The sequence below is a fragment of the Scylla paramamosain genome, chromosome 13 (genome assembly GCF_035594125.1).
Source record: "Scylla paramamosain isolate STU-SP2022 chromosome 13, ASM3559412v1, whole genome shotgun sequence".
NCBI lineage: Eukaryota > Metazoa > Arthropoda > Malacostraca > Decapoda > Portunidae > Scylla > Scylla paramamosain.
Window position 1 is genome coordinate 13,776,016 of NC_087163.1, and position 23,630 is coordinate 13,799,645.

Below are 23,630 nucleotides of genomic sequence, written 5' to 3' on the forward strand. Positions count from 1 at the left end.
CACCACAATGTTGCATCTCTTGCTATTTTCACGCTAACTGCTCTTCTGACTAACTTTGTCCCCCCCCTCCCGCAGCCTCGCTGCACAAGAACTTCTACACTTTTCTCACCTCTATTTTGTCCACCTCTCTAATGCTAGAGTTAACAAGTATTCTCAATCATTCATCCCCTTTTTGATAAACTCTGGAATCCCTGTCTACTTCTGTATTTCTTCCTTCTTATCACTTGAACTCTTTCAAAAGGAAGGTTTCAGTACACTTACCCTCAAATCTTAGATGATCCTTGATCAATTAAGATGATCAATGATAGCTTTTTTTTGTTATCGCCTTAGGATAATTATCCTCAAATCTTGAATGACCCTTGATCATCAGAGATGATCAAGGATCACTCTTTTTGTTACCATTGTCCAGTACTCCTCTTACATAAAGAAAATATTAAACAAAATAGCATCCAGCAACATTTCTACCACACACTCAGAAATTCTAAGTTCACTGTAACACATTTGTAAGAACATTTTTTGAAAATTTGTTTGATTTAACTACACCATTCTGCACAAACTGTCATTGTCATTGTTTGTGAGGGAGACTACAAACGATTGTTGGTATGGTATTATTCGGAGAGTACACGTGGTACTGGTGGAGGTGCAGTGTTGATAAATATCCTTCTGAAAGAGGAAGAACGCTGACGGAAGTGACTGAGAACAGAAGGTATGAAGAGCAAGACTTATAGAGGAGTGTATGCTCCACTACCACACTGTAAATGGCCTGCAACAAGCTTTTTGACCGATGAATGTTAGATTTTGATCCTTTACATTTTGTAAAAAATCACATGTAATTCTTGTACGAAGCGAGATGCTGTCACCTTTTTCTATGTTTGAAGTGTCTTACTGATCGCCGCTGTGGGATATTGAGACCACGTTGAGGGGCTTCCATTCAACATATCACCAGTTGGCTCTTCCCAAAAGTAATCCGGAAGGACAGGTGGCCAACATTATATGTATTCAGTTACAACCGACTCAGTTGTTTTGATATAAATGTTCCTCATTGCGGGCTCGCTCCCTACAAACCCCAAGCCCCAATCAAATAACTGCATACATATCATAAATTAACCATTGCCTAGAAATCCGTGCTTCATATAGGCTTGCTAAGAAAGTGTATTTGGATAGTAAATAAAATGTTTTAAATGTTATAAATATTTTTTTTCTCCCTAAAGACGGTGTTACACTTGCACTTTTTCCGTCGATTAATGCGATTTCCGTCGATTTTTCATCGTTCCGCATGAACTTATCGCATGAATTTGTCAGACGATCAGGAGCGTTTCCGCCTGCAAATTTCCGCCTTTGTTTACATTTCCAAGACCAAGACCGAGACTTTCCGCGTGGCTTAAACCTGTCTCACAGAGCGTTATTACCACCTCTACGCTTCGTCATAGAAGGAAAACCACATCCAAGCTGAACACGCCTTCCAGAGGAGTTCCTTGTGGAAAGCATATGGAGCCATAAGTGCCTCTGGGACCACAAGGATGAATTTTATATGAAGAAAGGCCCGAAAAGAGCGGCTTACAACACAGTCACCTGTGCCCTCCAATACTGTGTCTCGCAATACACAGTATTAGTTTCAGAGCAGCGTATCTTTGCCGCAGCGTGGACTCCATGTTTGTTTACACTCCTTGGTCTGTGCCGACGGAAAGTTTCAGACGAAACACCGTTTGTGAGTGACAGGCCGCAGCCAAGATATCGACGATTTTCAGAAAAACGTCTAAAAAAGTTGACGGAAAAAGTGCTAGTGTGACACCACCTTAAGTCTACTGACTTTAAACACAAGAGGTTTTAGCTCTCTGCCTTATAATTGTCTTTTTCACTTTATGTAAAATTACTGCTTTTCTTTTATTTGTCAAATTGATTCCTAATCTAAATACAATGTAAATTTCTTACAATCTTGAATTAAATTATATTTAATATAAAACAACACACACGCACAAAAAAGAAAAAAATCCTGATTAAGGATAAAACCTTTAGTCAATTGGCTTCTTCATCTTCCATGTCCTCTCTTTCTCTTCTCTCATAGTTTCATCAACATAATTTTTTACATCCTTCTCCTTTTCTCTTGACACTTTAATATCATCACCGTAATCATCTATCATATCTACATAATCGACCTCACTGTCTTTTTTATTCTTCTCTTTCTCTTCTGTTACAGTTTCATCGGTTTCCTTGCTTTCTTCCTCTTTATCCTCTTCTGGACACATTATTAGCTTCCTCATGTTTTCATCTCCCTTTTCCTCTTCTGACATTACATCACTGACTTCCTCATCTTCCTCATCCACATCTTCCTTTTCTGTCACAATTTCATGACTTTCCTCCTCTTCCTCTGACTTTATAATGTAGGCTTCCATGTGTTTCTATTTATCTTCATTCTCTTAATCATCGTCAATAATGAAGTTTTCACAATGCTGTTCAAAATTCAAACATTTGGAGAGGACACCTGGGTGAGGGAGGAACAGAAGCTCGCAACCCGCACCCTATTTAGAAGATCTGCCAAGAAATTGCGTTCTTACTTTTTCAGGCATCCAAAGCCAAACACCTCGCCAGAGGGCAAAACATGTCCTCCTCCGACCATTTCAAGCGCCATCAAGGGAAACTTTTCTGAATCCAACTCTAAAGTTTTTGTCCTTTTCATTTTTTTTTTTCTCGTTATTCTTATCTGCGTTGTCTTTTGTATTTTTCACAACGACACTGCTGCTGAAGGAGGCCTAGCCGAAGTCGATTATGAGCGGTCTTTTTTTTTCGTTTGTCTGATCCCCATTATTATATATATATATATATATATATATATATATATATATATATATATATATATATATATATATATATATATCTTTATTTTTTTTTAGTTTTTCGTCTAGTTTTCCCTAGTCTGTTAGGGCTGAGACGGTGCCTCCTGATGAAGGACTTTTTGAATTTGGCATTTGGGAACCGTTACCCCGAGTGGATGCCCTTCCTACCCTCGGACCGTAGCCAGGATTCGAACCCGTGCGCCTGATGACCACTTGGCCCCCAAAGCGCGCGCGGTGCCACTGTACCACGGCGGCTCCCATATATATATATATATATATATATATATATATATATATATATATATATATATATATATATATATATATATATATATATATATATATATATATATATATATATATATATATATATATATATATATATATATATATATATATATATATATATATATATATATATATAGACACACACACACACACACACACACACACACACACGAAGCGTCTAAAGCTAAAGTAACGAAAGTGCCGAAAATAAAAAGACGGAGAAAACACTGTCAGAGTTTTTCGAGTATCAAAATGTGATACCCCCTCAATGGATTGAGATAGAAAGCAGTGATTGGTATCAAAATATTCATTAATTTATGCCCTTTACAATTATTTAGTTGAATTACATTACTACCTTACAATTAAATTACACTATTGAAAATAAATAGGTGACTGCGTTTTTCATCGATACGACTTTGTTGAATATATCACACAGCTACATCAAAATTGTATCTAGCGCCACACATTGTTTATTTCCCTTACTCTGTCAAGTTGTTTTATTTTCTATGTACTAATAGGGGAATCACAGCCATTAAAAAGTTGTCTTTTTTAGTGAAATTCTCAGTTTTATGAAGCAAAAACGTAAGCGATATACAAGTACTTGTGAAGGTGTGGGAACACACAGCATCCTTCATCCCCGCCCCTACATTCTACTTCACGAAGCGCGCTTTTGTCCTCTGCTGTGACCTGACGCCGCCTCTAACCGCCGGCCAATCAAGTGGGCTCGAGTGAGGTAAAGCCTCGCTTCTTTGTTAGCAGTTATACCTCGGCCGGGTGGGCTCCCAGGACCTCACGAGCAGTTTGCCTTTCTGGCCGCGTGACCTCCCTTCACCTCACGAGTATCAGCCTAACCTGAACAGGCAGGCCCAGCAACTACCGCAGCATCAGTAGTCCTTGTCCTCCTTGCATCGGTGGCGGACATGCGGCTCCTGGCAGGTCAGCACTTATTATCTTTAGTACAGTTTATTTATATCAATATATTTGGCCACCACCCCTACACAGTGCTAGAAGAAATATATACATTTCCTAGTACATACTTCCTAAGATGAACTCAAACAAAGAAAAAACGAACAAACTAAAACAAAGGAACAAATAAATGTTATGAAAATATACTGGTATAAAAGATAATAGAATATAAAGAAATAATAAAACCATCCAATGCTTCCAAAGCTCATGCTTCTTTGTCATTAAGCGATATTTTCTTCCATATTTCTTCTTCTGGAGGGTCCTGACTCCTCAGAGGATACGCTGTCATCTTTTTTTTTTTTTTTTATGTAGGAGAGACACTGCCCAAGGGCAACAAAAATCAAATAAAAAAAAATGCCCACTGAAATGCCAGTCCCATAGAAGGGTCAAAGCAGTAATCAAAAACTGATGTATAAGTGCCTCCCTCTTGAAGGAATTCAAGTCATAGGAAGGTGGAAATACAGAAGCAGGCAGAGAGTTCCAGAGCTTACTAGAGAACCTGAGGAACACCACTGTTAATAGATTTAGGAGAAGAAGAGTGACCGTCTACCACAGCAGCAATAGAACGGTCAGAAAGGAAACTTGAGATGAAGTTACAGAGAAAAGGATAGAAGCCGTAGAAGGGCAGTTTGGAAATCAAAGCTTTGTGCCAGACTCTATCAAAAGCTTTTGGTATGTCCAAGGCAATAGCAAAAGTTTCACCAAAACTAAAAAAAAAAACGTATTGCAGAGTCCTAAATCAGAGATTCTCAACATTTCCTCTATCATTAATCCTTTCGGCTTGATGTATTTTTCCATTTACCCCTTATTTCCATATACTCTCCCTTCCTCCCCCTTCTCCCTTTCCCACGCTCGCGCACGCGCACGCGCACACGCATACACATACACACTTACCATTGTCTTTTTATTTAACAAAATGAAATTTAATTGAATTATTATTCAATTATCAAGTACACCATTTGTCACTGTGGAACACGATTTTTATCTTTGACAAATAAGTGTTATTTTCCAACTCTTTTCAATGCAAAACAATAAAAATGTCCATTATTCTTGTCAAACTTTGCTTTTGTGGTTTTAGAATTTTTTTTTTGTCTCAAAATAGCTTTTTTTTTTTTTTTTTTTTTATGTAGGAAGGATACTGGCCAAGGGCAACAAAAATCTAATAAAATAAAATGCCCACTGAAATGCCAGTCCCATAAAAGGGTCAAAGCAGTGGTCAAAAATTGGTGGATAAGTGTCTTGAAACCTCCCTCTTGAAGGAATTCAAGTCATAGGAAGGTGGAAATACAGAAGAAGGCAGGGAGTTCCACAGTTTACCAGAGAAAGGGATGAATGATTGAGAATACTGGTTAACTCTTGCGTTAGAGAGGTGGACAGAATAGGGGTGAGAGAAAGAAGAAAGTCTTGTGCAGCGAGGCCGCGGAAGGAGGGGAGGCATGCAGTTAGCAAGATCAGAAGAGCAGTTGGCATGAAAATAGCGGTAGAAGACAGCTAGATATGCAACATTGCGGCGGTGAGAGAAGGGCTGAAGACAGTCAGTTAGAGGAGAGGAGTTGATGAGACGAAAAGCTTTTGATTCCACCCTGTCTAGAAGAGCAGTATGAGTGGAACCCCCCCAGACATGTGAAGCATACTCCATACATGGACGGATAAGGCCCTTGTACAGAGTTAGCAGCTGGGGGGGTGAGAAAAACTGGCGGAGACGTCTCAGAACACCTAACTTCATAGAAGCTGTTTTAGCTAGAGATGAGATGTGAAGTTTCCAGTTCAGATTATAAGTAAAGGACAGACCGAGGATGTTCAGTGTAGAAGAGGGGGACAGTTGAGTGTCATTGAAGAAGAGGGGATAGTTGTCTGGAAGATTGTGTCGAGTTGATAGATGGAGGAATTGAGTTTTTGAGGCATTGAACAATACCAAATTTGCTCTGCCCCAATCAGAAATTTTAGAAAGATCAGAAGTCAGGCGTTCTGTGGCTTCCCTGCGTGATATGTTTACCTCCTGAATTGTTGGACGTCTATGAAAAGACGTGGAAAAGTGCAGGGTGGTATCATCAGCATAGGAGTGGATAGGACAAGAAGTTTAGTTTAGAAGATCATTAATGAATAATAAGAAGAGAGTGGGTGACAGGACAGAACCCTGAGGAACACCACTGTTAATAGATTTAGGAGAAGAACAGTGACCGTCTACCACAGCAGCAATAGAACGGTCAGCAAGGAAACTTGAGATGAAGTTACAGAGAGAAGGATAGAAACCGTAGGAGGGTAGTCTGGAAATCAAAGCTTTGTGCCAGACTCTATCAAAGGCTTTTGATATGTCCAAGGCAACAGCAAAAGTTTCACCAAAGTCTCTAAAAGAGGATGACCAAGACTCAGTAAGGAAAGCCAGAAGATTACCAGTAGAGCGACCTTGACGGAACCCATACTGGCGATCAGATAGAAGGTTGTGAAGTGATAAACGTTTAAGAATCTTCCTGTTGAGGATAGATTCAAAAACTTTAGATAAGCAGGAAATTAAAGCAATAGGACGGTAGTTTGAGGGATTAGAGCGGTCACCCTTTTTAGGAACAGGTTGAATGTAGGCAAACTTCCAGCAAGAAGGAAAGGTAGATGTTGACAGACAGAGCTGAAAGAGTTTGACTAGGCAAGGTGCAAGCACGGAGGCACAGTTTCGGAGAACAATAGGAGGGACCCCATCAGGTCCATAAGCCTTCCGAGGGTTTAGACCAGCGAGGGTATGGAAAACATCATTACAAAGAATTTTAATACGTGGCATGAAGTAGTCAGAGGGTGGAGGAGAGGGAGGAACAAGCCCAGAATCGTCCAAGGTAGAGTTTTTAGCAAAGGTTTGAGCAAAGAGTTCAGCTTTAGAAATAGATGTGATAGCAGTGGTGCCATCTGGTTGAAGTAGAGGAGGGAAAGAAGAAGAAGCAAAGTTATTGGAGATATTTTTGGCTAGATGCCAGAAATCACGAGGGGAGTTAGATCTTGAAAGGTTTTGACATTTTCTGTTAATGAAGGAGTTTTTGGCTAGTTGGAGAACAGACTTGGCATGGTTCCGGGCAGAAATATAAAGTGCATGAGATTCTGGTGATGGAAGGCTTAAGTACGTTTTGTGGGCCACCTCTCTATCATGTATAGCACGAGAACAAGCTGTGTTAAACCAAGGTTTAAAAGGTTTAGGACGAGAAAAAGAGTGAGGAATGTACGCCTCCATGCCAGACACTATCATCTCTGTTATGCGCTGAGCACACAAAGACGGGTCTCTGACACGGAAGCAGTAGTCATTCCAAGGAAAATCAGCAAAATACCTCCTCAGGTCCCCCCAACTAGCAGAGGCAAAACGCCAGAGGCACCTTCGCTTAGGGGGATCCTGAGGAGGGATTGGAGTGATAGGACAAGATAAAGATATGAGATTGTGATCGGAGGAGCCCAACGGAGAAGAAAGGGTGACAGCATAAGCAGAAGGATTAGAGGTCAGGAAAAGGTCAAGAATGTTGGACGTATCTCCAAGACGGTCAGGAATACGAGTAGGGTGTTGCACCAATTGCTCTAGGTCATGGAGGATAGCAAAATTGTAGGCTAGTTCACCAGGATGGTCAGTGAAGGGAGATGAAAGCCAAAGCTGGTGGTGAACATTGAAGTCTCCAAGAATGGAGATCTCTGCAAAAGGGAAGAGGGTCAGAATGTGCTCCACTTTGGAAGTTAAGTAGTCAAAGAATTTTTTATAGTCAGAGGAGTTAGGAGAGAGGTATACAGCACAGATAAATTTAGTATGAGAATGACTCTGTAGTCGTAGCCAGATGGTGGAAAACTCGGAAGATTCAAGAGCGTGGGCACGAGAGCAGGTTAAGTCATTGCGCACATAAACGCAGCATCCAGCTTTGGATCGAAAATGAGGATAGAGAAAGTAGGAGGGAACAGAAAAGGGGCTACTGTCAGTTGCCTCAGACACCTGAGTTTCAGTGAGGAAAAGAAGATGAGGTTTAGAAGAGGAGAGGTGGTGTTCTACAGATTGAAAATTAGATCTTAGGCCGCGAATGTTGCAGAAGTTAATGAAGAAAAAGTTGAGGGGGGTGTTAAGACACTTAGGGTCGTCGACGGAAAGGCAGTCCGACCTGGGGACATTTATGGTCCCCTCCCCAGATGGGAACTCCGAGGCTGGTGTAGGAGTCGCCATGATTTTAAAATTTTTGAGTGAAGGGTGTGTGTGTTATTAGGTGCTTGTAGTTTTGTGTGGAGGAAGAGAGTTGTCTTTAGAGGGCAGGCTGTGACTACCCCCTTGTGTTGTGAGACACAAAGGGAAACGTTCAGTGAGGTCACAGCTGGGTTTAATGATAAGTTCACAGCACCCCCTGAACAGTGCTTTAGACCTCACTGGGAGTAATTATCGTTTCTGCAGGTGTCTACTGCCTCCTCCATTAAATTTAGCTCCTCCAGCTAAATTTCACCATTTTCCATTATTTTTGGATAGAAAAAAATAAATGAAACAAAAGTTTATTTTAAAACTTTATTTCAAAGGCATCTAGGATATGGACCTTCAAGGACATTGTGCAGCTCATCTCACCATAGCCTTTCACTAATGCTTCAAGCTTCAACCATATTGTTATCAGTCTTCTTGTTGCCAAGAAAACCCTATACTACAAGAATGAAATACTCCCAAGCTTTTTTCTCCTTTTCTGTGAGCTCCTATAGAAATTCTGGGCACTTCAAAATTTTCCTTACTTGTGGTCCAGTGAAGATATCAGCTTTCACTTTTGCCTCTGAAAGCTTAGGAAAGAAGTCTTGAAGATGTATGAAGGCAGCAGACTCCTTGTCAAGAGCTGTAACAAACTGTTTCCTGAGACCCAGTTTAATGTGTAATGGAGGAGACACGATGGCTCATATTTGCTATTGTGTGCTCCCACTGTAATGTCATTCCTCGGAGGCCAGTGCTTTCTCCGGTAATGTGCTGCTTTGTCTCTACAAAGAAGAAAGCAGGGATTCTTGGTAAAACCTCCTTGCACTCCCACCAAAAAAGCCACCATCTTGAAGTCTTTAGTAATTTCCCAGCCATACTTGTAGTTCAAAGTTTCCAATAGAAGCTGTAGTTCTCCTTAAGATGCACAGAATGAGCAAAAGGCAGAGATGGAAACTTGTTTCCATTGTGCAGAAGTACAACTTTTAGGCTTTTGGAGGAGCTGTCAATGAAGAGTCTCTATTCATCTGCATTGCAAGCAATTCCAATAGCATCAAGCAAGCCTGGTACATTATTGCGGTAGCATAGCTTGTCCTCCTTTGCAAAGAAACTGGAGAAATGTTTGCGACGTTTTCTTTGGTAGGTCACTTACACACTGTCATCAAGTAAATCTCATTCCTTCAGCATTAAAATCAAAAGTTCAACATTTGACTTTGTAAAACCAAGATCTATGATGAGGTCATTAAAGTTTCTTTGGTTTGGGTAGTAAGGATTCCACCTAACTACAACTGTACCTGTGATGTCACAGTCTTCCTCTCTGTTTAGCTCACCTTCTGACTTGTTGCTTTCTTTTGACAGATGACTTCTTTCTGGAGGAGCTGATACAGGAAGATCAGCACTGTGTGGTACTGGTACAATAGAAGATGGAATGTCTGAATAGAAAACAGCAGGTGCATTTTTCCCAGATCAGCGTTTGGAAGGATCCACTATGTAGAAAAAACAGTCAGTTGAGTGATCAGTAGGTTCACGTCATATTCTAAGAGGAGCAAATTTCATGGCTCTGTTTTCCCCTCTATACCATCCTGTAAAAGGACAAAAGTATGAGTTTCTGTTAAATTTATTATATTTTTATTCCTAATTCTTAATCGGATTTTACTCTTGAAAACTAACAACTACCTTGTATTCTAGTGTTTTTTTTTTTCTTTTTACAATGCTCACAAGGAAAATGAGGTGCCCAAATCTTGTCTTGGTCTCTAACTGGCACAGCAAAATATGCTTCGTAAGTTTCACTCATTTTTCCAGATGCTGTCACAGAAAACTTCTTTGCTCTTGTCTTAATGAATTGATCACATATGTAGCGGAATGCATCTGGAGAATGACTGCAGCATCTTGATGTTATTTCACCTCTTGTGATGTGTCTTCTTAAGCAGCCAAAGCAAAACTGATTAGTGGTCTGCAAGCCCCTACTTTTATGTTGTCAAACAGTATTCTAAATTGTTCTTAGTCTTTCTAGAATGTGTTACATAATGTTCTCAATCTTTCTAGAATATTCTTGAACCTACTTTTGAATATTATGAATCATTCTAGAAATTTGTTGTACATTCTAGAAAATTCTTGATATTTCTACATAGAAAGTTATAGAAAGTTCTAGAATATTCTGGAAATGTTTACATTGAAAAGAAGATTCTACAATGTTCTAGAAACTTTTAAGTGTCTGGCAGAACATTCTGGGAGATTTGATATTTCTGAAATGTAAGCAAATTCTTCTAAATATGAGGAATTTCTTCCTAGATCTGTTCAGTTCAAGAATGATCTTATCAAAATTAAAATTATTTAGAACACTTTATATTCTTGCTTTCATTGTTTTAACTTATTTGCAACATTTCAAAAGCAATTAGATAAGTAATTGAGATTTTGACATGAAAACCGACAGTAACCCATAATATAATGAAGTAAGGCATAAATGTAAATTCATTGTTCTAACCACAAAAGTAAAGTTTTAGGATCAAAATAACTTTTTTTCTATTAAAAAAAAAAATTATATATATATATATATATATATATATATATATATATATATATATATATATATATATATATATATATATATATATATATATATATATATATATATATATATATATATATCAATAACAATTAGGAGCACGAGGAAAGTTGGATCAATTTAAGAAAAAGAAAATGATAGTAGTATGGTTTAGAAAGCACTGCGTCAGTACCGACAACTCACACACACACACACACACACAGTGAGAGAGAGAGAGAGAGAGAGAGAGAGAGAGAGAGAGAGAGAGAGAGAGAGAGAGAGAGAGAGAGAGAGAGAGACTGTGTTATCAATAGAAGCCTAAGTAAAAGAACACCATGTATAACTATAAGGTTATACTTACGTAGCTTTGGTTAAGCCACACTTTGATTATACAGTCAGGTTATTGGGTTAGTTTACCCTAAACAGGAACACGTTTTCTTAGCGTCCCCCGTGTTCCGTTTTCCTTCTCAACATATCTTTATTCTTAGTTATAAGTTAATATAAGACTTATTTACTCATTTATATCACGTGGTATTATTACCTTCGTAATTGAAGTTCTCTATTATGTATGTATATGTAAGGGAAGAGGTGTATTTGAGGTGGAATGTGTTGAGGTGAGAGGCGATACATGTTTGCCTTTTGTATTGAGTAAGCAAATTCTTAAGACAGCGCCAGAGGCCCTGAGGGAGAACATAAGGGTAGCGTTCCTCACGGGATAAATTCGGGTGTGGTGTGGTGATGGAGTGTGTGTGTGGAGGTATTAGTGATGTGAAGATATAACCTTGATATCCAGGATCAGGTTGGTGAGTCTTTTGTGGCACTAAGAGCTCTTGTCCGCTGAAGTTTGGATGGTGAGTTGTGTTGGTTATGTAACGCTGAGGGGATAGTGTCAGGATGAGAGGCAGCCATTTTCTGGTTGGAGCTTCGGTGGTGTTGTGGCGTCATTAGTGTCCTTGGAGGTGGTGTTGTGGTGTTATTGGTGTCTTTGGGTATGGTGTTATGGTGTTATAGGTGATCTATGGTGATGGTGGTGATGTCTTGTGAGGTTTGAGGAGGTAAAATACGGGAATTGTTATTTGGTGACGCGGTGACAGCGTCTAGGGAAATTCCCGCAACTGGGGAAAATATTTCAGCGGCCTATGAAGGAGTGAAAGGGTTTTAGTGTTTTGTGAAGTGACGGGAATGTCATATATTGATGCGTATAACCTTTGAGCAATAAGGGAGGCGATATAAGAGCCTGAGTAAAAGGGGGAATCTATTGTGATTGAGTGTGGGAATTATCTTGTGTTGGTCTAGGGTAGAAATTTGTTCCCTGTACTGCCTCAATTTGTTTGTGAGTTAACATTATTATTAATATATCCTGTTACTATATAGAATAATTGTGTTTTCTACGCCAACACTGATCTGGTTTTAAGGTGATTTCTGGTGTGTTGTGCCAAGGTAAGGGTTTTATGAAAGGGTTTAATAGCTGGCGATTTCGGATAGGTCGGTTAGGTATTCGAGGCCTTTAAAAATCCAAACCTTGAAAACTTTCCGGGATCAGTGAAACGTCCACTTTCCTGGAAAGATAACTGGATCGTGACAATACTGTATGAGTTCTGGTCTCATCATACGAAGAATAGACGTAGATAAGCAAAGGAGGCTGGCGGGAATGATCCATGGACGTATCTTACGTTGAAACATCTTAAGGTATATTTATTAGAAAGACATTGGGTACGTGGAGATGTGCAAGCATGATAGTATATATATATATATATATATATATATATATATATATATATATATATATATATATATATATATATATATATATATATATATATATATATATATATATTATAGATTAATTTTCTTTATGCCATTATTATCATTATTGCTACTAGTTATCATTCATGTATTTAAAATGTATGCTCGACGCCTCTTGTTCCAATTATGTTTTTCGATCACTCCTTAGTTTCGGCGTAACGCGCGCCTCTCAGTCAGTGGCTGGCCTTTTGGGCGGTGTAGGTTTAGTTTGTACTTGGCAATTTGTTATTATACAGGGAGATATTTTACGTAGTGTTTGCTGTTATCACTGGATTTGGACATTACCACATGTGCTAGCTCAACCCCCTAGCACATATTTGATGGCAGCGGTGCTCTCACAGTGCCTCCTGTGACTGTTTTGGTGTTTTGTGTGGATGTCCTGCTCCGAGCTCCCTTTGTTGACTGCCCAAGCTCCACACCAAATGCTCCCGCCACGTGCTTTTATCACTTATGTTCTTGTTTTGGCCGAGCCTCCCTAGTGTGCCACCTGCTACCAAGCTGCCTGCTATGCCTCCACTGAGTGATTTTGGGATTTCTGGGCTGCCGTCACTGCTCCTAATCAACAGGTACATAACCACGTGCGTTGTTGTCACGACGTACTCATCACCGCTCTCTGTCGCCGCCTAGATCCACCTAGATCCTGTCCCCACACTGCCGCTGTATTTGCTAAGTGCCTTGTAGGCTTTGTGGTTGTTCTACGCTTCCTACACGCTTGTCTCCGCTTGGTTCCCTCCCTGCGCCCCAGCCCCTTTGCTCTGTCCTGGTCCTGCCTGCTTGTGATCAGTGTCCACCGCCATTCCCCGGCCTCTTGCACTGTCTACAGCTCTACGGCTTTTATCTAAGAATCTGGTGTTTATTTGCCTTGTTGTGGTTCTCATATTTTTGTCTGGTGAATATTTTTTTTTGCATTTCCCGCCTTTGCTCCTCTGTTTTGGCGTTCATTTTTGCCAGCTGCTCTTTTATTGGCTCCCTACTGCTTTCCTGACTTGGGTTGCTTCCTCTCATTGGTCCTTGGCCTTTGTTTACATGCTGCTGCAGCAGCCTCAAGCCTACACCTTATCCAGTTGGGTTGTGTCATAACTTTTCCTTGTTTTTTGAGGTGGAATTAGCCTAACTCAATTATTTTTTGTTCACTTCTGGTACTATTCTTTTACCATTTTATTTTTTTTTGTACTTGAGTACTTTTCTTGTATGCCTTTGCAAATATCATAAGTTCATTTTGCATAGCAAATCAGTATTTCCTTAATTTTTGTTATATTTTGCCAACAGTTGCTTATAATTTTTTTCAGTTGTTTACATTTTACTATTAGGCACATTATTGTTCCACTTATCACATTATTGCTATTTATATTTTAATTATTGCTGACATATTATTCCATTTATATTTTGTCTTTGTATTTACTTTTTTGTGTATATTTCTCGTGTATTTTTTTTTTTTTTTTGGTATCTCGTGTGTGTGTGTGTTTTTTTTTTCTTAATGCTTTTAAGAAGCGGCAATTCTACAATGTTTAATAATCCTAGCATTGTTTCTACTCTACCTACTGCTACTGCTTCTGCTTTTGCTGCTGCGACTATGGCTCCCCCTTCTTTCTCCACTACTAAACTCCTGCACCCTAACATTAAAAAAAAACTGGAGGTGAGGATCCCAGCTAGTCTGCATTGTCGTTTTTACAGCAATGTGATGACGATGTCAAACAGTAACATCACCTCTTGGGCAGACAAGATGTCTTTCGTCAGGTCACAATTGATTCCAGGATCACTTGTCTTTACCATGATGTCAGCTCACTGCTTTAAGTGTATGCTTCAAGATGATTATACTAAGTTTCGTAGTAATTTCTTACGTGCCTTTGGGGCTTCAAGGACTGACGATTCCTTTCTTTGAATTATGGGTTATGCTGAGTCGCTTACTACGCAGCTCGGAAATGTAGGTCACATAGTCGTTCAAGTTCATGCTACCGAATACGCATATGATGCTATTGAATTTTTGAAGTCTGGAAACTGGATACAAAATGGTCAGGTAAGTCTAGATTAACTACAAGTCTTCTAAGAGCTCACAAGTTATGTCAATTATCTTACTCCTCGGGAAAGACATGTTGCTTCCACCATTGAAATCAAACCCACCCACTCTCTTTTTGATTTTGCCATGAAAATCAGTAACAAACTGCAGGAATTGTCTCATGCTCATATCTTGTCACCTATTGTCAATGACCTGTCTTCTGCACCTTCACCTCCTCAGACGTTTCCCGTTGAGCGTGTGTCCTCTCAAGTGTTCTCTTTGCCCCGGCGTCCAGCTTTCTCATGCACTTATTGTCGCAAAGATGGTCACACCTACTCATATTGCTTCCTTCTTAAGAAAAAAACTCAAGTCTGCTGGCTCATCGCCTCCACCCAAGCATGACACAGCTTCTAGGAATGTGCCTTCATAGGAATTTTCAGGCCACTCTGGTCCTAAACCTTCATCACCTGGTCGTTGTGCCCATTTCCATTCCTCTACTCCTACACGATATACGCGCTCACCGTCTCCGGCCCTTAGATCTCATGAGCGTCCTGTCCACTTTCACTCCATTGCTCAGACAGTGAGGAAAGACTCCTTACTATATTGTGTTTGGCGAAGAGAAACGTCTCCCTTACGACTTACTAGTAGCCCCACGTGTGCCAATTATTTCGCTGATGACTCACATGATGACTCATATCTGCTCATATACATGCGTCTGGGTGGGAAAGACTACGCGCGGAGATGATTAGTCAGCAGCACAGTACGGCCACGCTTGTGCCCATATATATATATATACGAGTATATAACAATTTAGGACTCGTATGAATGATTATAAACAAAACAAACTCGGGTTTGAAAAATGATAGAGGCTTATAAAATTTGTGGATGAAAGGAGTGAACTTATGAACGCAGTAATTTCATTGATGTTATCTATTTTCAAGAACAGATTGAAAAAAAAAGTATAGATGAAGATAGAAATTAAGTATTAAGTGTTCAGTGCTGTCTTGTATAGGCCAGCTGACCTTTTTTGCAATCTCTTTATGCTCTTCTGTTATGATCTTACATTTTTCATTTAGGTTTAGTTTGGTTGGTGAGTTTCTTGAGGTGAGAATGTTATGAATTGATAATAAATGGATAAGGAATACAATTTAGTGATTTGATATAGACTAATAGTTTTCTCTTTGGTTGTAAAAGACGCGTTCCCCCCTATCCCACTTTATCTTGTTTATACTAGATCAAATATTTTTACCACATATCTTAGTTCTGTTTAGGAAATAAAGGTGCTTTGCTTGGAATGAAATTGATAAAACAAATGATACAGGTACAAGACATTTTGATAGATGTATTTGTTTCAAAAGAAACAAAAGAAAGTAAAACAAAAAGGAGAAAAAAAGATCAAAATGGACCTCCACAGTTGCAAAACTAAATAAGGGAATGATGATATTGGAAATGATGTTTGGAAATACTCATAACACTAAGTATAAATAAATCTAGTAAGCCACTGATTCCATGATATACCAAATTTCGTAAACTAAATGAAAATATGAAGACCTAAAGTTACGTACGTACATAATATTTTGAATTTTGACAGTAATGAAATGTAAAGACACTCCAGTACGCAAATCAAACCAAGATCCCCACGATTTGATAAACTAATTACGAAACACGAGGGAGTGGCACATACATAAGATATCAGGTTGTCATAATACTGAAATATGGAAACATTTATACCAGACAATTGTTCTAACAGTAATTTCATTATGTAATTTTCAAACAATTATTTTTTTTTGGTAGATGAATTCACGCCCCTCCTTCCCTTTGTGTCCTCTCCACCCCCACCATTCTGGGAGCCACTGATGTAGAGTTAAGAGAGAGGATCCCTGAGATCCTCTTTCAGAGAAGGAGCGAAAGGATTGTGAAATGAGAAAGTGACGTGAGGAAGAGATAGAAAATGTAGGGAAGGTGAATGAAAGCGGATGAAAGAAATGAGTGATAAAAATTGGAAAGATAACAGAAGAAGTATAGTAAAAGTCGATCAGACGAGGTGTTGGGAGTGTCGTGTTATGTATTGTATTATAATGGCAGTTAATACGAATCTATGTCTCAAAGCTCCGTCTTGAATAATATATATAGTTTAATGATTTAGTCTCTCTCTCTCTCTCTCTCTCTCTCTCTCTCTCTCTCTCTCTCTCTCTCTCTCTCTCTCTCTCTTCTTCCAGTGCAACCCGGTATTCGATTTTTCAGTCATTATTTTTTCCTTTCACTCCTTTAGGTGTTCATTTTCACGGGAGGAACGATGGGAGGAAGAGGCGAGTGGAGGGGTGAGGCATGCGGGAAGAGGGGATAGTGAAAATAAGGAAGATTAGACTCAGTAAGACGATATGCTTAATGCATGTTAAACATGGATGTGTAAGTAAAAATTATATCCTGATAAGATAATGGTCAAAGTTATTGAGTAAAACATGCATTGATAAGTAAATAAATAATTTCTGTATTGTTTAATAATTTAGTGCGAACTCGGACTTCCTATTAAAATATGAAATAAAGAACCGAAGAGGATGTGAAAGAGAGAGAAAATGAAATGTCAATAGGAAGATGTGGTGGTGGCAAAGAGGAACAACAACAACACTGCATGGGATGAATGATGAATGAAGTGAGATGAGGGAAGCACGAGCGAGGGAGAATTGTGTGTAAGTGACTGACAGGAAGGGGAAAATACTCACGGAAGGGAGGAAAACGAGACTATAGGACTGGGATGCGAGGGACAGACAGAGGAAGCAGGTGGAAAAACGAAAAACATGTGAAGTAAAGGACAATGACATAAGGGAGAAAAACAAGGGAGAGAAGAAATGGAAGAGTAGATTATGGAGAGAAGAAAAGAAGGAAACAAAAGTCGTGGAATAGGAAGACATTTGGGGATAAAAAAAAAAAAAAGTGGAAGAGGAGGAACAAATGAAGGGTGAGGGTTAAAATGAGGGAAGAATAAGAAAAAAAAAAAGGAAGGGAAGCTTGGGAAGAAGAGACAAATGGAAGAGAACGGTGGAAAGCACAGGCCAAGAAACAAAAATATATAAAACAGAAAAGACGCTTGGAAGGAGAGTAAGGACAATGAAAGTGAAGAAAGAGGTGAAGGATAATAGAATTGGAGAAATAGATGGAAAAGAAGGAATATAAAAATGTAAGTGAGAAGTAATAGGCATCAAGCATTGTCAATTCACAGGTGACACACAAGGTTATGATGAAGAATACTTCGGACTCTCACCTTTATGAACGATACTAACGAAGGGGATATTTGATGGGATGCTCTCTCTCTCTCTCTCTCTCTCTCTCTCTCTCTCTCTCTCTCTCTCTCTCTCTCTCTCTCTCTCTCTCTCTCTCTCTCTCTCCCTCCCTCCCTCTCTCTCTCTCTCTCTCTCTCTCTCTCTCTCTCTCTCTCTCTCTCTCTCTCTCTCTCTCTCTCTTTCTCTCCCTCTCTCTCTCTCTCTCTCTCTCTCTCTCTCTCTCTCTCTCTCTCTCTCTCTCTCTCTCTCTCTCTCTCTCTCTGTGTGTGTGTGTGGTGTGTGTGTGTGTGTGTGTGTGTGTGTTCGTTCATCCGTCAAGAGTGATAAAATAACAACACGAATCTCGTCCACCAAGCGCCTGTCGTAACCTGTGTGATTCTTCGTTCCGCGATTTGGGGGGGGGAGACAAATTCGGTCACATGCATACATGCATCACTCACACACACACACACACACACACACACACACACACACACACACACACACACACACACACACACAACATACGTTAGTACCTTGCAATATTGCTTTTTCCTGATTCACGCAAGAACGTTTTTCCAATTTGTTTTGAGAGAAAAGTTATAAGCTGTCGTGAAAAGACCGCTCCAGTCTCTCAAGCAAAGTCAGGGGCAGTTGCTTTAAATTGCAAACACAGGTAAGACTGAATTCTGGATGTCTAGAGGGAACATCGCTCGGCTACCGACAAACAAGAGGTCACGATGGATATATTAGACAGTCGGCGGCGGGTATTACATGGTCATAAAAAATAGACCTTGCTGCTGTTTTCTAAAAGTAATGTAAGTAGTATACTTTCTTCTTTCCTTTTTCTTTTGTCTGCCTGTTTACTGTTTAGTGCTAGTCTCTGGTTTTCTTTTCCACTTTCTTCTGCCCTTTTATGTGTCCTTTTCCTTTTGTCTGATCTAGCTTTTATATTTTCTTTTGTATTCGTGACTTTGTGTTTGCATTTTATCTCTCTCTCTCTCTCTCTCTCTCTCTCTCTCTCTCTCTCTCTCTCTCTCTCTCTCTCTCTCTCTCTCTCTCACTCTCTCTCTCTTTCTCTCTCTCTCTCTCTCTCTCTCTCTCTCTCGTTTTCGTTTAAACGTTACTTCTCTCCTCTGAGTTACACAATCCTACCCCTATCTGCTTTCCTCGGTCACTCGCTGGTCAAGGATCGAGTGTCAAGGGCGCAGGGTCCAGTCGAATCAGCTTTCTAGTCTTCAGTCAAGACGACACAACCTTCCAGACAATTATCCCCTCGCTTCAACTTCAGTGTTTCAGCTTCATGTATACTTGAGGATTTATTCTGTGCCTGTGAATCCTTCGTGAAATCTACACCATTGCAGCATCCCGCCTACTATCCCATTCTCACTGCCTGTTTGCGCTGAAATACGTATTATGCAAAGTCAGGAAAACACATTTGTGTTGTGTATATAACCTTGTATTTATCGTCTTTTGTGTTTACGGCGTGTGTGTGTGTGTGTGTGTGTGTGTGTGTGTGTGTGTGTGTGTGTGTGTGTGTGTGTGTGTGTGTGTGTGTGTGTAGTTGGGAGTGATAGATAGGGGGGGAGGGGGTGTGATAGGATTTACGAGTAAGAAGAGGGGAAGAGAGGCGAATGGCAGGGAAGAGGGAAAAGGAAGGGGCGGGCGAGGAGTGACACATGTAAAGACCTAATCTAGGTGGCCATTGTGGGGACGCCTCGCTGGTAGCCAGGGCGGGGAAAGCAATATGCCTCCCGCCGCGCCTTCTGCTGCGAGCAGCAGAAGGCGCGAGGAGCGAACACGACACAACACAATTTTTATGTTTCTTGACACTATTTTCCTGTCGTCTGACTGGGATGGTACCTATCTGCAATTTATCCGAACACTAATCAGAATACACCTTTTGTTTTATTATTATTATATATTTTTTTTACCAAACAAGAGTGAAAATTCCAACAATTAATTTGAATATTGACAGGACACACTTCTCTATATATATTTATATCGCCAAACAGAGAAAAATGTGAGAAAAACATGTGAAGTTTCCAGTTCAGATTTTAAGTAAAGGACATACCGAGGATGTTCAGTGTAGAAGAGGGCGACCGTTGAGTGTCACTGAAGAAGAGGGGATAATTGTCTGGAAGGTTGTGTCGAGTTGATAGATGGAGGAATTGAGTTTTTGAGTCATTGAACAATGCCAAGTTCGCTCTGCCCCAATCAGAAATTTTATTAGAAAGATCAGAAGTCAGGCGTTATGTGGCTTCCCTGTGTGAAGTGTTTACTTCCTGAATTGTTGGAGGTCTATGAAAAGACGTGGTTAAGTGCAGGATGATGTCATCAGCGCAGGAATGGATAGGACAAGAAGTTTGGTTTAGAAGGCGATTGATGAATAATAAGAAGAGACTAGGTGACAGGACAACCCTGAGGAACAACACTATTAGTAGATTTAGAAGTGACCGTCTACTACAGCAGCAATAGAACGGTCAGAAAGGAAACTTTAGGTGAAGTTGCAGAGAGAAGGTGTAAGAGGGTAGTTTGGGAATCAAAGCTTTCTGCCAGACTTCATCAAAAGCTATTGATATAATCCAAGGCAACAGCAAAAGTTTCACCAGAATCTCTAAAAGAGGATGACCAAAACTCAGTAAGGAAAGCCAGAAGATCACCAGTAGAGCGGCATTGACGAAACCCCTACTGGCGATCAGATAGAAGGTTCTGAAGTAATATATGTTTAAGAATATTCCTGTTGATGATAGATTAAAAAGCTCTAGATAGGCAGGAAATTAAATCAATAGGACGATAGTTTAAGGGATTAGAACGATCACCCTTTTTAGGAACAGGCTGAATGAATCATCCAAGGAAGAGTTTTTAGCAAAGGTTTGAGCGAAGAGTTCAGCTTTAGAGATAGATCTGATAGCAGTGGTACCATCTGGTTGAAATAAAAGAGGGAAAGAAGAAGAAGCAAAGGTATTGCAAGTATTTTTGGCTAGATGCCAGAAGTCACGAGGGAAGTTAGATCTTGAAAGATTTTGACACTTTCTATTAATGAAGGAGTTTTTTGGCTAGTTGGAGAACAGACTTGGCATGGCTCCAGGCAGAAGTATAAAGTGCACGAAATTCTGATGATGGAAGGCTTAAGTACCATTTGTGAGCCGCCTCTCTATCATGTATAGCACGAGAACAAGCTGTATTAAATAAATGTTTAGAAGGTTTAGGTCGAGAAAAAGAGTGAGGAATATACGCCTCCATGCCAGACACTATCACCTCTGTTATGCGCTCGGCATACAAAAACGGGTCTCTGACATGGAAGCAGTAGTCATTCTAAGGAAAATCAGCAAAATATTTCCTCAGGTCCCTCCAACTAGCAGAGGCAAAATACCAGAGGCACTTTCACTTAAGGGGATCCTGAGGAGGGATTGCAGCGATAGGACAAGATACAGATATGAGAATGTGATCGGAGGAGCCCAACGGAGAAGAGAGGGTGACAGCACAGAGGTCAGGAAAAGGTCAAGAATGTTGGGCATATCTCCAAGACGGTCAGGAATATGAGTAGGGTGTTGCACCAATTGCTCTAGGTCGTGGAGGATAGCAAAGTTGAAGGCTAGTTCACCAGGATGGTCAGTGAAGGGAGAGAAAAGCCAAAGCTGGTGGTGAACACTGAATTCTCCAAGAATGGAGATCTCTGTAAGAGGAAAGGGAGTCAGAATGTGCTCCACTTTGGAAGTCAAGTAGTCAAAGAATTTCTTATAGTCAAAGGAGTTAGGTGAGAGGTATACAGAACAGATAAATTTAGTTTGAAAGTGACTGTAGTCGTAGCCAAATGGTGGAAATCTCAGAAGGTTTAAGAGCTTGGGCACGAGAGCAGGTTAAATCGTCGCACACATAAATGCAACATCCAGCTTTGGATTGAAAATGAGGATAAAGAAAGTAGGAGGGAACAGGGTGACTCCTGCACCCTATTCACAACAGTCGTAACGCCAGGTCACACTAATTGAGGTCGCCACTCTGTTTTACCGATCCACAGACAAGGGAAATACTCAAAAACAACACTTAACACCCACAGATGCGAAAGAATTGACAACCACGCATCCGCCCTCTGTAACATTCTTCCTACTGTCCGACAGAGTGTTATAGTCTCAAGCCAAGTAGTGTTGTTTACCGTCCCCGGGCCAGCAGGCCTTGTCAGGACTGGAATATAAAGTAAAGTTCACTACTCAGCTAATTACTTAGGTCCTCTGTGGCTGAAATGCTTCATCCAGCAGTAACATTTAAGACACAACTCGCTAACAAAAGACATGAAAAACTACTACAAAAGAATGCTCACAAACACACAGGAGGGTCAGTCACTGCTCACTGCGCAAGAACTTGGCCTGGACACACTCGCCACCAAGGAGTCACTTCCCTGTGTATAGTGTGTGTTATATAAAGCTACCCCTTCTGGCAGACTACTATGAGACTCTTATTCTATATAAATAGGCTGGGGCTTATGGCCGGTAATGACTCACTTATCCTCTTAAGGCAACTGAGCTGACTAACTGGTATCCAGCCCTAGTCTCCGTTAAATATTAGAGCTCATCTCAGTATGTCTGCTCCGTCTAAGTACTGGGTAGTTACTGTGGAAAGCGCATCTCTCCTTCTGCTGCAAAGGGGAGAAGGTACAGGAAAGAGGAAGGGATGCGACGTACATATGTATGGACACCCGCCCACACACGGCTCCCCGTGCGGTCTTTACTTGAATAAAACAATTTACTTCTAAAAATTCTTCTGATTAAACTATGGCGGCTAGAAGAATACTGATGTTTACTTTATTGTTAAGTTCAACTTTTCTACTAAATACTGAATGAGAATTAAATAGGAAAGGGGAAGTGAGGAAATTTATGTGGGGAATAGAAGTGACTGCATGGAGAAATCTCTCAGGAGTTTCAATCAGAGTACGTATGTGAACAGGATGCGCCTAAGTCTCTCTCTCTCTCTGTCTCTCTCTCTCTCTCTCTCTCTCTCTCTCTCTCTCTCTCTCTCTCTCTCTCTCTCTTTTCTTTCATTATTGTTTTCTCATGTTACTACTTTCTTCCTTTTATATTGTTCTACTTCGCTATACATTACAATATATACAGTGTGTGTGTGTATATATATATATATATATATATATATATATATATATATATATATATATATATATATATATATATATATATATATATATATTATAAACTATAATTACATAATTAAATAAATAATTACATTAATTACATAATTGCAAATTTTCATAACTATATATATATATATATATATATATATATATATATATATATATATATATATATATATATATATATATATATATTATATATATTATATATATTATATATTATATATATTATATATATTATAAACTATATTTACATAATTAAATAAATAATTACATTAATTACATAATTGCAAATTGTCATAACTATATATATATATATATATATATATTATGATCTTAATGTCCGACCCTTTCGCACAGCTGCCGCAACTGGACTAGCTTCTTGGAGCCATCTCCTGCGTGGAGTCAAATACGGATATACAGGATTCCTTGTGACTCCTGCACCTATTTCACAGCCAGTCACAATGCCAGGTCACACTAATGAGGTCTCTAGTCTGTTTTACCCACCCACAGAAAAGGAAATAATACGACAACTACAACCAACTCCACCCACTGGGCAAGAATTGCCAATCACATCTAGAAAGAAGCAATTATAACGAGCTACAACTCGTAGAT

General features: G+C 39.7%; 1 protein-coding gene across 1 annotated transcript; it reads right to left on the reverse strand.

Annotated features, from left to right (window-relative positions):
• Positions 1-2,012: 2,012 nt before the first annotated feature.
• Positions 2,013-2,393, reverse strand: LOC135106193 (glutamic acid-rich protein-like). Its single transcript, XM_064014969.1, has one exon. It carries the CDS (start codon positions 2,391-2,393, stop codon positions 2,013-2,015), a length of 381 nt encoding a protein of 126 aa, XP_063871039.1.
• Positions 2,394-23,630: the final 21,237 nt, after the last annotated feature.

Excerpts from the sequence above, each read along its gene's own strand:
- LOC135106193 (XM_064014969.1), bottom strand. The coding sequence starts at position 2,393 with ATGGAAGCCTACATTATAAAGTCAGAGGAAGAGGAGGAAAGTCATGAA.